General features: G+C 36.1%; 1 protein-coding gene across 1 annotated transcript; it reads right to left on the bottom strand.

Moving 5' to 3' along the window:
- Window positions 1-2,095: 2,095 nt before the first annotated feature.
- On the bottom strand, window positions 2,096-17,173 carry LOC104243788 (protein VAC14 homolog). Its single transcript, XM_009799041.2, has 20 exons — window positions 16,894-17,173; window positions 16,454-16,567; window positions 15,530-15,595; window positions 10,880-10,969; window positions 10,680-10,799; window positions 10,256-10,284; window positions 9,983-10,125; window positions 9,790-9,884; window positions 9,332-9,418; window positions 9,113-9,220; window positions 8,884-8,975; window positions 7,946-8,027; window positions 7,222-7,287; window positions 6,287-6,402; window positions 6,057-6,177; window positions 5,694-5,855; window positions 5,454-5,582; window positions 4,129-4,197; window positions 3,240-3,524; window positions 2,096-2,591 (listed from the first exon to the last, which is right to left on the bottom strand). Exons 1-20 carry the CDS (start codon window positions 16,987-16,989, stop codon window positions 2,583-2,585), a joined length of 2,079 nt encoding a protein of 692 aa, XP_009797343.1. The 5' UTR covers window positions 16,990-17,173; the 3' UTR covers window positions 2,096-2,582.
- Between the last annotated feature and the right edge of the window lie 1,326 nt (window positions 17,174-18,499).

Genomic DNA, 18,499 nt, shown 5'->3' with positions numbered 1-18,499 from the left:
AGCAAAATAGTGGCTATTTTTCAATAACTTCGCAAACGATGACTATTTTTCAATTAGGAAGCAGATGATTGAATATCTTACTGTTCTTCCATATTTGATGCCATCATCCTATGTTCAAAGGGTATGTTAGCTTGTTCACTTCACTTTCTCACATCCATTTTCGGGAGCCCGTTTGGCCATAGACAATATTTTACCACGAGTTTAAATTATATACACTAACTAGTTAATTTATCCGCGCTTCGCCCGATCTTAAAGATCTTATCAAATTTAGAGCTCAAAACTTATTTAAACATCTACAAAAATTAGGCTTTTTGCAAAATAAATTAAGATATTAATAATCCAAACACTAAAGAATTGAAATGACCAGAACGTCGCATAAAATAGAATATAGAAAATATGTGCCCTTGCATGAATTATAGCAGAAGTAGTAGTAGTGTTTGATTAATACTCTATCTATCTATCTTCTAGTAATAACGCTATCAATTGGTCACTAATATAATTACCTTCTCAAGGTTGACTTCCGTTTTTTTGGGTATTTGAGCATCTTTTATTTTATTTTTCTGTCGATGAACAATTTAGACCTTCCAACTACAGTATACTTGTTCTCAAGAACTTCATTAGTCGAAATGAGGTCTGAATTAGATAATCAATTAAGATAAAAGAAGTATAAATGAACAACTAAAGAAGAACAAATTATTAATGTACCCTTGATGTGCTATTTGCTATTATATAATACCAACAAAATGATGTTATCACAATTTAACAATTCAATTGAACGAAATAATACTCCAAAGTCTTGAATGAGCATACTATGACCGATTTGAGAGCTCCTGTAATCTTGATTTCAGTATTGGAGTTGACAATAAAATTTCCAAAGGTAATACCTGCATTCATGACATCGCAAACATGTGAAGTAACTTCATATTTGTTCAACAAAAATCCATAACAGGTTTAGGTCAATTGCCACAGCCCACAGTGTCCGATCGATGACCAAATAATGTCAATTTAGCGATATATTTCTTTGTAATTGTTGTGATACATAAGTGCAGTTTTGGATACTCTTTTTCATGTTAAAAGTTTCACAAATTATGATAAGTAGTATTTTTCAGTTTAAAGACAACTGCTATGGGCATATTTAGCCAAGAAAGTGCATAAAATAATTAATATGATATAAAGTATATGTGGCTTTATCATAATATGAATTGTCTATAATATATGATAAATTAAGAAAAATATAAGAGTCTACAGAGGCTCCCATTTGTAAGATTAAAGCAATAGAAATAACATAATTATAAGAAGGTTGATTTACCAATATTGGCATCAGATTTGACTCCTCAATCTGGTTATGTTCTTAATTCTCAAGAGTTGTAAATCAAGTTATGCATGCGTATTGCGTATCTAAGAACCAGGCTGCAAATATTGTAACCTGTTAAACCAAGAGTGTTGCCGATAAAAAGGAACAGTAAAATTTGCAGAAGAAAAACAAAGTGTTGCGTTAGGGACTTCTGGAATAGATTATTGTGGATACAGATAGGGACTTTGCCATTTTATAGCTTAACCGGTTGTGACCCTAAATTAAATTAAAACTTCTACAGGATCACTTACAATAAAGACTTTAAATTAAATAGGGTGTATAATAATAAATAGGAGAAGAGGAAAATATTTGAATAATTAGACTTGTAATAGAAAGGAACGGTTAGTGTCTGTTTAGAAACCGCTGTAAAAAATCAATGCATATCTTATTGTTTATTAAGAGACTGTTGGATTTTTTAAATAAGAAAAAAAAAAAGCAAAAAAAGGACAAAAAAGATAAATAGCATTGCTAGCTGATGAGAGGTGCCACATCACTCCTCCATTCCCTCCTTTATATATATATATAAATACTTACATTGAATTTCTGATGAACGTACCATCGGAATTGGCTCGTCGGAAACGCTTTCCACGAGCCAATTTCCCTTGTTTTAAATTTCTTTTTGGAGATAATATCAGAATTTATTTCCTTGCAAGAAAAGAATTCTTGAGGTACAAATAAGACACTCTTTAGGATCAACATATCCACGCTAATTTATTACTACTTCAACGAAAACATGGGAAATATCACAAATCTCAAGCTTTGAGAATTATTCATGTCCAAGGAATACAGCCCTCAATAGAGTAAAGCATAACACACAAAATGAATCTTTATTTGTTACAGAAGAATTATGAACCTTTTTATATCCTACATATCTACCTCATTGCCCATATGGTATTCAACAAAAATAACATAACCACATGGACAAATTTTACCTTTAAGTATTCTCTAAAAGATTTAAATATAAAGTAGCTCGGGAATATCCAAGCTAAAAATATACCCCCCCCCCCTTGTACATCCCAACCCTTGTGAATTTTGACAAAACAAACTAAAAGTATATAACAATTTACAACTTAACAAAGCTTGGATGTGCTTCCAAAAAATCAAAAGCAAGCAAATCAAGATTGCTGTATAAGAAACCTCTCTTAGGAGCCAGGGAAAACAATCATAGTTGCGCATGCTCTGCATCTCTACGCGATGATCGTCAAGATTGCTTTGATTCTTCTGGTCTTTATACCTCCTGAATTAAGATAGGTTCAAGCTAAGATTCCAATGCGAAAAAAGAGCAGATTTTAGAAAAGAAATAAAGGTCTATTCAATATAATAGGGTATATGGATCCAAGGGCTTTGGTTCAATGGTGAGGATCACGAGCATGTGATGTATGAGTTAGACGCATGTCACAGGTTTGAACCCTGCCATGGACAGCCTGGAATTTAAGTTGAAGGGAGGGTAGAGGGGCTGACCCATACTCCCCAGAGTTTTGAACTTGTGCGCCAACTGGACTTGGGCTAGAAGCTAGCCGGGCATTTCTCGAATATCAAAATAGATATACACACATATATTTGAGATATGGAACTTCACAAAAATGAAGCACATACAACCCCCACTAAAAGCATTTGTTTGTCGCAAGTTACACAACCCACGCCAAATATGCCCATCTTTCGTCATTGCCGCATTTGGTACCCAAAATATCTAAGAACTCTTTTCTCCATACTCAACCCAGATAGACAGATAAGCAGTGCATTGCGGCGAAAATAACTAAATACCTTTACATCTAGGACATGCCTAGCCTCAGGTATTTTTGTTAACTTTTGAACAAGCATCAGAGTTTAATATGCAACCAAAATATTATCAGAAAAATAAGTAGACAATAAGTAGCACACGAACCTTCATTGAGGAAGCAGAATTAAAACGTGAGTGAGTCTCTGACTTTGAATGCAAACGATGCTGCTGCTGAATTTGCTTAAAATGCTTCAGCCTCGAACCAAAGTTTATTCCATTATGCATATCATGTGAATTCTCATTCGGGTTGCCATCCTCTGAAATTTGTGATCCACCTCCCCCATTGAAAAAAGAAATCCCAGATGATGTTCGTACAGGTCGCTCTTCCTTGAAGGAGTACGAAGGAACAGTTTTCAACCGAGTACGGAGAATCTTAAAGGCTGCACTTTGCTACATCAATTGATAACGAATATCCATATTAGCAAACAACTTTATGTGCAGCTTAATATAAGAGTGACAATCAGGAAAACTCAAATGGATAAACTTTTGTAAAGAGTTCACTGTATTACTAACATAAAAACCAGCTTATGAACAAATTCCAGAGAACACAAAAAACACTAGGTGATATTTTCCCTTCCACTAAATCTTGGAAGGAAGAGTTACGTGGTACATAAGTTGGTAGGAGCTAGCAGATATCCGGTGGAATAATCGAGGTGCCCCAACACCACCGTTATTTTCAAGATAAATTTAAAAAACAACTCATGAGTGATTATTTCAAGTATAAGCTGGAAAATAGCCATGACATACTATCTTTCAGAATATAGTAATAGACTAATAAGTGGATTGAACTACTAACATGACCCAGTGATTGACTTCTGCCACAGTCTTAAACATATGATTCAACAGAAACTCAACTTGCAGAAGCAAATCCAACAACTGCAAACTTATCCAGGCATGCATCACAAATGAGATGTGGTTGACCGTTGACGCAATAACAACAGTCGCAATAATCTTTAACTCAGCTTATTAATGGAGAAAATAATTCATAAGATACCTGCGGTAACAGCATCAGTAGACCATATAATGCTTTTAACAACCATATGTATCTTCCAGGTTCAAGAAGCTGCAAGAAGAAGAGCAACTAAGATACTCCTAACGAAACTTATTTGTGAAAAAGAGAAAATCCCAATAAACTTGCTTGTACATCACATTGAGAACAAAAGAACTATTAGAAAACCAACACAAGATTCATACTGCCACCTAGGAGATATTCAGATTTTGGAGTTGTTGAATGAAAGTAAAATAGCTAGCAGTACATTCCAATTTTAGGAGTTAAATTACATTAAATCTCTTATAACGTATAGGCGTATTCAGTCTTGGACGGATATAAATACCACGGACTTCATAAAAAAGGTAAAGTGGAAGACGATAAATTGCTTTTTTTTTCAAGTAGTTGAAGAAATCAAAGGTTACTTCCATGTAGAAACACAAGAACAGAAATAGATATTAGAGAAAGAGTTAACCTTCAAATATGGCACCCTAGTATTTGCAGTTCATAACAAGGTTTGATTCGAGCACCAACAAACCACTAGAGTAAAGGGACTTAACGTACTTTAACTGAAAGAGATCAGTATTGGGTATTCAGAACAAGCAATGAGAAGTTTGCAGCCTCTCCAAAAGACATGGAAAAGCTGGAAATTTACAAAGGCACAATGAAAAAGTCCAACTATGGAAGTATGGATAAAATCATGAAATATAAGTTTCAGCTAACACTACCCCCCCACCCACCCACCCACCCCCACGTCCTCTGTTCCAATTTTTATTTCCCTCCATTGAGAGGTAATTAATTTGAAGTCTGTTAAAACCAATGTCAGAATATAGTACAGGATTCCTATTGATGCAGCGAGCAGAATAATCTAGGTAGTTTGGCAATAACACAATGCTTATCAATTCCAATCTGGTTTCCCTTCTTAAGATGTATGCGAGATGGAGATTGGCCTTTTCGCAAGACTTTGTTGCGCACTCCAAAGAATACGCTAAATGCAAAGAAGAGCACTTTTACAAATAAACAACTACACTTCAATCCCAATTCCAAATAAGTTGGGGTCGGTTACACAAAAAGAAGAGCTTTATACGAGCCAAAATGTTAGAACGATGTACTATGAAAAGAAAAGAAAATGTATTTCCTTTTCCTTCAATCTGCAGCTTAAGAGATAAGCATATATCCTCTGGTGCTAGATTTCATCTTCCAGGACAACCCCCGGCCAAAAGGAATTAAAACATACATATTATTTATATCTAGATCATAAAGAACCACAAATGATAAAGGAATTCAAAATTCTAGGTTTGAAACTTCAACAAAGGAGAAATTCAAAACACCTGCAGCCTAAGGTAAGCAAAGGTTGGAGTCTCCAGAAGGTGGATCAACTTGTGTAGCTGCACTAAGAACTTCACATTGATGTCTTCTTCAACCAAAGACTGAATAACAGAACTTGCATGCTGATATGCCTGTAACAGAGAAAGAGCTGATTATTCATATTCACTGTGAAACAAAGGGAACAAAATGCTTGATATAGCTATGAGTAAATGCCGGAAAACTTGCAGGCTATACAAGCTTACCTGAGCTAATAGGCAGAGACTTATCATTGCCATTGGCGAATGGCACCACGATGCGTACAAAGAAAGAAACAAGTCTCTCCCGGCATCATTGATAAGTGATCCTTTAAGATGATCCCGAAGGTCGGACAACTCAGTTGAAGTAAGCAAAATCAAGTTTAAGGCCTGAAACAGACACCAGCACACTCAGCTTACAGCAATGACAACATTAAGCACCGTACTTTAAACATGAGCCGCAGTTGACAGTTCTGTGATATCAATACAATATAATCGAATAAAACAAAGTGTGAGCTCTGTGTCGTTCCACTTTCATTCTATATATTGGAAACAGGGATATTCTCCTGATAAATGGGCAAGAAGTACAACCTGAACCATCACAGATGCAAAGTCCAAATCTGATTCCCCTTCAAGTATTGTGGACAGTTCACGGTAAACTCTTTCAGCATTTAGGAGGACACATAGCCGTCGAATTATCAGAGCTCCACGTCTGAAAGGGATTTGGAAAACTGAGATACCAATTATTCAATAAATCAAACAACAAAAGGACACCATAAATTGCCCCCAAGAACCAAAAAAGAATATAGCATAACATTTACTTCTCCAGAAGTGAGTGATCATGCTGAAAGCTGTGAACTAGGAAAACAACTAGCTGGCGGAAGTGTTGCGGATCTTCGGCTATGCATGCGTGCACCTCAAGCACCAAGAGCACTACCTGGAAGAGAATTTAAAGAAGACTCTCTGAACAAACAAATAACAGGAAGCACCCTCTAAGATCACCTTCCCAATTAATGAATGTGTTGAGACAAGTAGTTAAACTTGAAGGTAGAAAGATAATTTTAGCAATTTCAAACAAAATTTGGGCCAAGAAGAAATCTGAGATACAATGTGTCTATCAAAATTCTACTCCATTATCTTATACCACCTTTAAGTTCATTTCCATTTCAAGACAGATTATTATGGGTCAAGCATAAGTTGCACGTACCACTCATCCTCCAAAACAAGAGAATATTCGTGGCAATGAATCAGCAAACACCAAATAGCACAAATGCAGTTTAGACAACTTTTAGGTATCATGCAAGCAGCAAATATTTACCAGCATTACAACAGTACTAAACTTTAAGTTAAGAACGATCCAGAAATTAGAATGAGGGAGTCATGTACAGTTGTGAAAGTTTCCAGAAAAGGGTGAGAAAGAAAATCGCAGGGCATAAAGGGTGGGAAAAGGGCAGGAGAGGAAAGAAGTACAGCCAAAGTTCGACAAGAAACAACACTGGGGGAACCGCACAAAGGCCGCAGCTCATACACAAATCTAAGTGAAACTTTGAAAGTCAGCAAATGCCCGGAAAACACAACCGCAATGTTACCACAAAAACACATGGGCTATTACCACTTGCCCATCAACATTTTTCCGTCAAGATAAAATATTCTGGAATATACCTTTGTTGACTAGAAGCTAGAACAATTACTAGAACTATCAAAGCAAACCAGCATGACAAACTCAATGAAAAAGAAGTGACACAGTAAGAGATACCTCGTCGGAGGAATCTGACAGCGCCCTTAGGAGAGTGTCAAAGACATCATTCAGAAAAACCAAGACCTGTTTCAAAATATTAGAAAGATAAACATTCACTTATCAGATCATAGTTCTGAAACCATAAGAATGTTAACAACAAAACATATATTGATTGACTGATAATAAGATATGTTGCATAATCTGAGTGTTATCGATGAACTTATTCCTAAACCAAATATAAAAAAATTACTTCTAGAAGTTGAATCAAATTTGCAATGTATACACTTAATTGATAAAGCAAAGCTCCTCTGTCTCATCCCAGAGAGAGAGAGAGAGAGAGAGAGTGAAGGGACAACCACAAAGAGCAAGGAATCGATACTTCTCTCATTGTAAAGCTCATGACTCATTCTATGCAGATTCAATTACTTTCTAAGTGAAAAATACAAAATTGTGAAAAATAAAAGAGTTGTACGTTTCAAATGACTAGTGACCTCTCTTGTAGAAAACATTTTTCAATACCTTATGTCCTTGTTATTGAGGAAGCATCCCACCAACACATGAGCTAGTACTTTTAGCAACTCTGGCTCCATCACACAACATTAATAGATAAAACTACTGTATCCTATCCCCACTGGTAAACCAGTGTAGTTTTTAGATATCTACTCATATGAACTAATGAGAGAGCATTCTCATTGTGCAAAAGAATAAAGAAGGTGGCCATCATTAAATTTTAGGTCTTCACCTCTGACCGATGTCTATTCAGCAGGGTCCACATCCAATGTAATGCTTCAATACGTGTTGCTTCCCATTCACTAGACAACTGCCTGATAAACAAATTGAGACACAAAGTTAACTAGAATCAAATTACATGTAACACATAGCAACTTGAATATAATTATTCTTATCACGAACTCTGTTAGGTTTTGGTTTTCTTAAATAATTCAATCTCATTTTTAATTAAATTAGTTTTATAGTGGGAAAAAGCTTATTTGTATATATTAAAAAATTTATTAATATAAGCAAGATAGTCTGGACAGTAAAGAAGGATAGTAACCATTTATGAAGCATTCACTGTTGTATATAACTAATGAATTATACCATTTTCCTCATATTCATTGTGAAAATTACATCACAGAGCTAATAGAGTTAGGCATATATATTTCAAAACATATACAACTGTATATTCCCTCAAGTATCTCAGCTTCCTCTCCTTCAGAATCACCCAGCACACACAAGCGGGGTTTCTACAATTGTAACTCATCCTGCAGCACAAGAGTTCTTTCATAGTCTTTGGCATCACCAGTCACACCGCAAATTTATTTGAAAGCAGGTCCCAAATTATCCAATTACAGTACAAAGCAAAAAAATTCAAACAAAAAACATCTGCTGCAGTGCATTTGCTTCTTTTTTTAAAGCAGTGCATTTGCTTTTTGCAGATTCATGCATCATGAGCTACACCCAGAAAAATGAGCACCCTCATAAGGAGCATTAGTTCCATAAATCATTTTACAAGGCATTGCTGGAAGTTGGAGGCTCCAGCATCCAAACCCTAATGACCATTTCTAAAAGTCTACGGTTGCTACAGAATCCAAATGAGATGGGACCTTAATGTAGTATCAAGACAGTGCAACTTCTTAAAATCTTCAACAGCAAAATATCCCTCAATAAGTAACATCATACCTCCTAGCAACGGAGAGGATTGCTCCTACATCAAATCCTTCAGCTGGATCAGCCTCATTTCCACGAAGTTCTTCATTTGTTTCACGAGAAACCTAAACACAGAAGAATAGAAAAGTAAGAACGATGGACAAAGAAGGAACACAAAGAAGTAAGAACAGTGAAGAAAAAGGCAGCACAACAAGGAAAAGAAACACGAGCACAATAAAAAAATGGGAATATTTCCACTTACAACTCTTATTTTTTCTTCTTTATCAGATATACAAGGCAATATTGCTCCCAGAATGTCAGCATAATAAGGGACAAGTTGATCTCCACCAAGTTTCACAAACTCATTTATCTGCACAACACAAAATAGTCTATTCAAACAGATTTGACAGGTTAAATACTAGCATATTCTTTACACCAGGATAACATAGTTCACGAGCAACATACATATCAACATACTTACCCAAGTGATAGCAGTCAGCCTAGTAAATTCATCCTGCGAGCCTGCCCTTTGCACTAGTATTTCAGCCATGCGGCCATAATCTACAGACTTAAAGAGTGGCATTCCTCGAGTTAGAAAATTTACAAAGGACAAACAAAATCAGCTTTTGAGATTTTTTTTTCCCAGATTTTTGTCAATAAGGAATTCTTATTATTCCAAAAGGATGCAAATACAAAAACAGAGCTAAAGACAACCATCTTCTATACAGATGGAAAGCTAAACACGGTTACTAAATAAAAATTGGTAAATTCAAGTAGCAAGTTGAGAGACAAACATATTTTCAGATATCTTTTATCTGACGTCTCATCAATACCAGTAGGCAGGCAAGGGTTGCACAAGTTTTACAATACTTTTTCCTACGGGAGCTCAGCACAAGGTCATTATAAAGTTTAACATGACACACATGACAGAGATCTTACTGGAGAATTCTTAATTTCTTCTAAAAACTCTGAAAGTGCAGAATCAGCCTGTTGCCGTATTTCATGGCTAGAATCACTCAGCATATTAAATAATCCTGCACTTCATCAAGTCAAGAGAGACCACATGAGTTTACAATTTTATAACATTGAGTTGCACAGCTAGAATGTTTGACATTGAAATACAAGCAATTACCATCAAGAAAATCAGGAAGAAAACCGAGCATATCAATATCCGGAACACTGTCTAAGACTGTGATCCACCCAACAAGAAATTGGCGGACATGAGGATTGAGGACATTCATTCGTTCTCTCAACAATGGAATAAATTCTTCAATGCTGTATAAGAAATAAAATGCACAATTCAAAGCTGTCAAATAATACCTCAGCAACAAGAAAGAATTAAAATTTGATTCCATTAAAATTTGATTCCAGTATGAAGATACTTGTTCCAACAACCCAAACTCACCTGAATTGCTCACTCTCTGTGACAATATCCTGCATCCCCACAAAAGTTGTAGCACAATGTTATCACTCAAAATTGATAAGTCAAAATACAAAAACTGTGCATATCTTTTGATTAAAGCAACTCGTTCGCTCTCCCATAAAGTACTGGAAGTAAAAAGAATCGGGAATAAGGAAATGAAAGAGAAGGACACCCACCTTTTCTACCATAAATTAGTAAATTTACACCATTTAAACTTCCCTATGAAACTAACAAACGCTCAATCATCATCTTTAGACTCTCCTTCCCTCTGCAACACCTTCTATCCTCCTCCTTGTTGTGATATATCGAACAACTGGATTTCCTTATCATCTAAAAATCACATTTGTTTCTAGACGTTTACATACTCCTCCCTCTCTAACAATATTCAAATGAAGTGATGCATTACCTTCACAAGTCTATCTAGAAGATGAGCAGCACTTTGCACATTGGGATCTGAGTCAGCCGAAAGCTTACACAAAGCATCAAAGATCTGGTTGAAGAATATGATAAAATCTCCCCTTACAACCTGTAAAAATAGCAAAAATGAAGTCCAAACAGCAAGACCCAAAAGAACATGCGTAGTACAGGTTCCTTTATCTTTCTCACCTTCGCTATGTTGTACAAAGCTTCACATGCATAATAACGAACTCTGCTGTCTTGGTGCGAAAAAGAGTGCAAGACTGGTGGGACAATTTGCTGGACATCAAATTCAGAGGAGAGGTAAGTTACACAAAAAAAGAAGGAAATAGCACAATCCGCAATGCAACATCCCGAAATAATATCAGCCCCAGAGACAACATCAGTAACCTTTTCAGGGCAACCATATATAAAATAACTTGTTCTCTGAATAAGTAGAAAGGTAAAAGCTACATATGATGTTAAGGAAGAAGATATGAGAAACAAAAAGTAAAATGAATACAGTTTACAAGTTTCTATTCTCTTCATCATTTTTTCGGGAGCCCAGCTGGAACTTTATTATCCTTAAAAGACCTGAACTGAAAGCCTTTCCAATTCCAGGCACTGAAGTCGCATACAGAACAATAGAAGGCACGCAATTTTAGTTTTCTAGTCACAGCATAGACGCATCACAATTGCAAAGAGATAAGGAGTTCTGGAACAAAACAAATAAACAGGATTACTCCTGTGGAAAGAAAGACATGAATAACAAGATAGTGGACAAACCCACATCTTTATGCACATTACTTTTTCTTCGAGGAGAAAGTCTACGATAATGCAACCATTGATATTCAGTCGTTTACCCATATTGACAAACTGAGTAATACACACTAGCTCACATCTAAATCCTTCTCCCAACTGCGGCCTACTCAAAACTTTGACTTAGATCAAGGGAAAATGATTGAAGCTAAACTTCAAAAGCCGGAACCTGTGAAACTTCTTTGTTTTATAACTGTGACCACGATTATCTGTGTTCAGCTATAGTAACAGACCAAGGGAAGCTCTTCTTTCAAGAATTTCAACAATCTATGCTTGAAACAGAAACACTACTTCTCACCAAAGTATATCCTAGGAACTTTACCTATCCCCCTAGAGGCTGAATATCTTCCAAAATCAACTTTCCACCAAACATTAAAAGGTAGTTGAACTTTAGCACCTAAAGTTTGGTATAGGGCATTAATTTGTCTTTCATATGAAGGAAAATGTAAGTGTAAAGGAGCTTCTCCATTTTTGGAAAAAGGATTCCACTTCAAAAGAATGCAAGAGTTGTTGAGTTCCACATCAGTGGGATGTGGAGTTCCTGGGCTCCTTATATGGTCATTGGCAATCCTCACGAGCTAACTTTTGGGGTTGAGTTTGGTTCTAAGTCCATTTATCATGGTATCAAAGCAGGCAGAAGTCCTGGGTTCGAGTCTCACCGCCACCCAGTATCAAAAAGAATTTTCACGTGCTTGGCTCATCAAAAAGAACCAAGCCCGCACAAGAGGGGGCGTGTTGAAGACATATATAAGTAAGTAAAAGTGTGTTCTCTCTAACAACTTAAACTTTTAGATGAGGGTCACACACTTCGACAAGAGTAAAAGAGGGCTTGTCAATAGGCATAAGCAGCTACGTCTTGTTATCTTATTCCTGCATCAATTCTTGCCTTTAATAGACATCCAATGACTGCACATTTTGGGAAACCTAATTCAGCTGTATTACAGTTGGTATGTAAATTTACTTTAATCCAGAAGTAATTTACAAAAGAATTTCAAAGAAGCAGGACAAATTTTTGTAGAAGTTACAAAATCAGAAAAGCAGCAAGAAAAAACGTAATGAAGAAACTTCTATTGGTGCCACAGAAGCTACTTTTTGATGCACAATAAATTGGAAAGACGGTGCATATCGCACATCCAGAAAAGTTCCAAGCTGCTAAGAATTAACCCTTTAATGTTCTCATAAGTCATAACAGGTATTTTAAGTATTTTACGAGCAAAAAGTCAAGAAAATCAACAACAACAACAACTACCCAGTAAATCCCACATAGTGGGGTCTGGGAAGGGTAATGTGTACGCAGACCCTTAGCCCTGCCCCGATAGGGCAGAGAGGCTGTTTCCGATAGACCCTCGGCTCACAAAGACGAAAATAAAAAACAAGAAAAGAGAATTCATTAGTAACTCCAGTAGAAACAATAATAGTAACAGAAGCATAAAAACCAAAAGATGAATGACATGCAATAACAGTAACCAGAGTCTAAGGCCCGGGGCTAAGATAAACAACAAGAATAGTGTGTTCAACATAAACTGCAAGCCATCTAAGATCAACCCTAATCCAACCCCGCTTCACCCCCGATATGAAGTAAGGAGAGCTCAACTACCCCTATTCTACAACCCTAATGCTTGACCTCCAGGCCTTCCTATCAAGGGTCATGTCCTCGGAAATCTGCAGTCGTACCATGTCCTGCCTGATCACCTCTCCCAAATACTTCTTAGGTCTCCCTCTACCTCTTCTCGTACCCACCACGGCCAACCGCTCACACCTCCTCACCGGTGCATCAAGGCTTCTCCTCTGCACGTGCCCGAACCATCTGAGTCTCGCTTCCCGCATCTTGTCATCCACAGGGGCGACGCCCACCTTCTTCCGAATATCTTCATTCCTAATCTTGTCTGTCCTAGTGTGCCCGCACATCCACCTCAACATCCGCATCTCTGCTACTTTCATCCTCTGGATATGGGAGTTCTTAACCGGCCAACACTCTGCCCCATACAACATGGTCGGTCTAACCACAACTCTATAAAACTTACCTTTGAGTATCGGTGGTACTTTCTTGTCACACAAGACTCCAGATGCAAGCCTCCATTTCATCCAGCCCGCCCCTATGCGGTGAGTGACGTCCTCGTCGATCTCTCCGTCCCCCTGAATCATCGACCCAAGGTACTTGAAGCTATCTCTCTTGGGGATGACTTGTGACCCAAGCCTCACGTCCCCGTCTACTTCCCTCGACTCAGCGCTAAACTTGCACTCCAGGTACTCTGTCTTAGACCTGCTCAATTTGAAACCCTTAGACTCGAGAGTCTGTCTCCAAACTTCCAATCTCTCGTTAACATCGGCCCTCGTCTCGTCAATTAGAACTATGTCATCAGCAAATAACATACATCATGGCACCTCCCCTTGAATATGGTATGTCAAAGCATCCGTCACCAAGGCAAATAACAAAAAGTCAAGAAAATCATCGAGAATATTTTACACGATATTCTTATGTAGTATTCTTGTGAGTTAATCATCATGTGTGCTTTGATCTAATGTCCAATGCACACATAGCGGGTGTGTTTTAAACTCGTGTTCTTTAATCAAGTTCATGACTAACACACCCGTGTTGGGTGTTTTTTCAAGAAACCTCATTAGTGGCAAGAACATTGTGTAAAGAAGATTGTGTTATTCTTAATAATTATGTCGTCATTGAAAACCAAGAGAATCATAAAAAATATATTCCTGATGGTTATATCATTCTTTATTTCGTGTATAAAAACTCTTATAAGGAGCCCTTTTGCATGTTGTTATATTTTTTTCTCCTCTCTTTTGACATTAACTTTGGAAGAATTAGCTAGGGCCATCGAAAATAAGAAAAGGCAATAAGAGTTCCATATAATAAATAAGATATGGATGACAAACTCAAAGGCATCAAATTCATAACATTTATGCATCTAAGCAGCATTTTTAAAGGCTCGGTTGAAGCGAGCTTAAGCATTCAAACTAGGTGCAACATAAGTAGGAATAGGTCACATTTCAAACTAGGTGCAACATAAGTAGGAATAGGTCACATTTCAGTATTAGGCCAACATGGCAATAAGGCTCATCGCCCATGGGTTAATTGAGAAGAGGGTTGCACTAAACAATAATAGTAGCTGATATATTAGCTTTGAGCTTTGACTCAGCTCAAAGCTTTTGAGCTCACAAACAATCATGTAAATCTTTTTTTTTATGAAGACAATCATATAAGGCTGATACGGACTCTTGAGACAATGTTCTCCTAAAAACTATATGAACGGATGCAACATTCTTTTACCATCTGTTATTCTAGCTTTTACAGGTCTAGTAGTTTCAGACATTTTAGAGCACAAAATAATGACGGTTAAAGCACCTACACCTAATTTGAATGAAAATGCAAAATCAACAATTCTTCATCTTGTCAAAAAGCACAGTCATGATTAGTGGTATCCTTTCAGCCATCTTTTTCCTTATCTTATCTTCTAACTTTATACTTTTCTTTTTCCTTTCTTCTGCGTTTTAATTTGTCTCTATTATCCTCTTTTTTCTTTTTGGCTGCGGGGAGGGGGTGGTTGATGACGAGGGAATACCATTTGATGATGCTGGACTAAAATACATGACCTTAAATTCACCTTAATACGACATAACATCAACATACTCAGTTTTATAGCAGATGACTTTCTCTAAAAATACCAACCTATAATTCAGACTTAGGCACCAATAACCTCAGTACATCCTCTCTTAATTTTTTTTTTTTGTGTGGGGTCGAGAAATTCCAGAGATACAATGGCGCACGGTTCAGAACTCGGTAGCTCTCCGCCCATCTAACCTTCTCCACTTAAATACCGGGTTTTTGTCTACTTTAGGGTTTGAATCCGCGACGTGTGTCTAATCCACACATCACGCGTTGCACTCTTCTCACTAGACCAAAGCCTTGGGGAATAACCTCACCATTTCTCATTGCTATACCAAAAGTTTCGAGCACATTCTCACATTTCCACAACTGAAAACTGATAGGAACTTTCAAAGTTGATCACAAGGTAAACGCCCTACCTCAAGGTGCTGCGCTGCTTCTGAAGTCAAACCAACAGTTACTGCAGCCAGTCCTATCAATCCTCCCTGAACATAATTTGAACAAAAAAAAGTAAATAACCAATTCATATTACAAAGAAAATATAGTCAATTCATATTACAAAGAAAACTTTTTTCCCGGTGTTTGGTTGGGTATAAAGTAGGTACCATATGATAATCAAATAATGGAAAATAGAGTATGTGAATAGTGTTTGGTGAAGTTTTGTATTATTAAAGGTTGACAAAACCGTCACTAAATAACAACGACAATAACAGACCCGGTGTAATCCCACAAGTGGGATCTGGGGAGGGTAGTGTGTATGCAGCCTTACTGCTACCTTGTGAAGGTAAAGAGGATGTTTACAACTGTCACTAGATCAAGTGATATAAGTAAAAATAGTGATATTTGTAAAGAAATATTACTTCCGCCTAGAGGTGTAGCTAGTAGGAGGGAAAGGGGTTCAATTGGATCCCCGTCGTCAAAAATTATAATGTGAAAATAGGATAAAAATGACGTGTTTTGGTTATACATTGTTGGATCCCCGCATAGGAAAAGATTTTAGTGTAGTGGTAAAGGGGTTCAAATAGTTGTTTAAAAGTCACAAGTTCAAAATCTCAATTATGATATTCTAATATTTTCTGAATCCCTTTATATAAATTTCTGGTTTCCCACCACTGCTTCCACTCCTACAGGCTACAGCGGACACGAAGTCATCTCCTCCCTCTAGGTGCAAATTATTTTTCTTGGAGAAAGCATTTTACACAAAAAACAAAAGCAACCACACTTACAAAATAAATTTCATCAAGGATAACAATTTCTGTCACACCAAACACACTACATTTATTACAATAGAATACAGTACAAAACGATACAAAACAAGCTGTAAGAGTAGAATTCAAACGCACTTTCCGGTTATGAGCCTGAGGTGAGTAAGTATACTCCTGAGTCAACAAATTGATCACAGAAGTGATCTTGTCATGATCACCTGCACCTGTCAATTGCTTAATAATCCCTTCCAACTACACAAAAACCCAATAAACATCAATATATCAGAAAAATCCTGAACTAAGGAAACAAGGATTTAAGTTATATGACATTGAAATGAACTTTTACACATCACTGTAATACAAGGTTAGTTATCATTTATTCTATGTCACAAATCAATGTGTTAATACAGTTAACTGCTATTACTTTTTAAGTGACCTGATTGTGTAAATAATTCTTAATAGTAAAAACCCAAATCCCAAAAATCAAGGGGGGAAAATCCAAACATTGAATAGAACAATACCCAAATTACAAAAACAAAAAAGAAAGCAGAAATTCAAGAAACCCCAGATAAAAATACCTCTAAAGCAGCATTCTTGCGCTTCTCGTACAGCTTATCCGACAGATTACGCAAAACAGCTGCTGGAATCACAGATAACGCTTCTGCGATAGTCATTTCAAGAATTCAAGAGGAAAAAAAAACACAGGTATATGACTGTGGTGACTGATAAGTTGTGAGTAAAATAGATCTTAAAAAAGAGGGAAAGATTGATGAAATCCAAAATTGAGACAAGGGGAAAGATTGAAGAAAGGTTTTTGAAAATCTACGGGGAAAGATTATAGGGAAAAAAGTCTTCTTTTGAAAATTGTAATAGACTAGAATATCCTTTTTCTCTTTTTCTATTTTAAATTAAACTTATTCATACTCCACAGATAAATAATTTTGACAAATATAATATGGTTAGTTTTGAGTTTTGACCAAGAAAAATGAATACCAACGTTTATCCTCAAATTTGTACGACTTTGACTATTTTTTTAAAAATGATTCATTATAATATCTTAATTTGAATTAGATGCTTGTTTTTTTTATCAAATTAACTTTTAAACTATTTTATAAATATTTATAAATCTCTAAGATTAAATATTGTCAAATGTTAATATGTTAAACTCAATGATGAATGTTGTATGTTTTATGTTTTGCTATTTATTATTTTTCTTATTCAGCAAAAAATAAATTATGTTGAGGTGAGATCAAACTGAACCGTTTTACTTAAACGTAAAGGACTAAGATATTTAGACTCGATATTCTAGGTAAATGGTAAATACTTGAAGATACAACATATAAAATTGAACTAAGATATTACATATAGATTGTCGCTACGAGAGTGTTATGCAACATAAAGATATCTACAAAGTGAAAAGTATATTTTATGGAATGATTGTAAAACAACAATATATGCGAGTAAATGTTGGGTCTAAGTCTCAGCATATTAAAAGGATTGCTAAGGAATTAGCTGGTGCGTTCTAAATTCAGTTTTTCAGTTCAATTTTTCAAGATAAAAATGTACGAAATTTTTTTGAAATTAAATTTTTAAGTGTAAAATTTCGGACAAAATAAGTATCGACTAATCTCTATAAAATTCCCAAGAATAGATCTCGAAAAGATTAATGGCATTAGGAAGGATGTGGTAGATCTAAAATCGTTTGGGAAGCTATCGAAAAAATTTGCATGTTAACTTAACAATTAGTAGAACACAATATAAGCAAAAACCCATATAGATAATAACCTAAAGCTTTGCCATTTTGGGGTGTTTATATTGTGTCTGTTTGTTATGTCTTCTTAATTTCTTTGCTTTATAGTTTATATGTCACAAAGCAGATAAAAAATATCTAACATGCGTATACTGTTAGAGAATCTCAAATTATTGAGTTTTGGAATGAAATTAGTCCAATTGAGCGAATTTAATGCATGGGCAGCTAAAGAAGCGACTCTAACTAGTTTGGGCAAAATACAAAAGTGGTCGTCGGACGAAACTTATTGCATTTACTAATCAGAAAGTATATAAAATATCATATAATATGAATATTGTATATGGGTGAAACCGGAGTAACATATACCTTTATTTCCTGGTGGGTCAAACGAAGCGAAGACAAGACTGTATGGATCAGAATCGAAGCCAGGGACT

This window comes from Nicotiana sylvestris, chromosome 4 (assembly GCF_000393655.2).
Source record: "Nicotiana sylvestris chromosome 4, ASM39365v2, whole genome shotgun sequence".
In the NCBI taxonomy this organism is placed as follows: Eukaryota; Viridiplantae; Streptophyta; class Magnoliopsida; order Solanales; family Solanaceae; genus Nicotiana; species Nicotiana sylvestris.
The sequence above is the reverse complement of the archived record's forward strand: the minus strand, read 5'-3'. Positions and strand labels throughout refer to the sequence as shown.

Excerpts from the sequence above, each read along its gene's own strand:
- LOC104243788 (XM_009799041.2), bottom strand. The coding sequence starts at position 16,989 with ATGACTATCGCAGAAGCGTTATCTGTGATTCCAGCAGCTGTTTTGCGT. Across the intron at positions 6,178-6,286 it reads GATCACTCACTTCTGGAGAA|ACGTGGAGCTCTGATAATTC; the intron begins GTAAATGTTATG and ends AATCCCTTTCAG. Across the intron at positions 3,525-4,128 it reads TACTGATGCTGTTACCGCAG|CAAAGTGCAGCCTTTAAGAT; the intron begins GTATCTTATGAA and ends CAATTGATGTAG.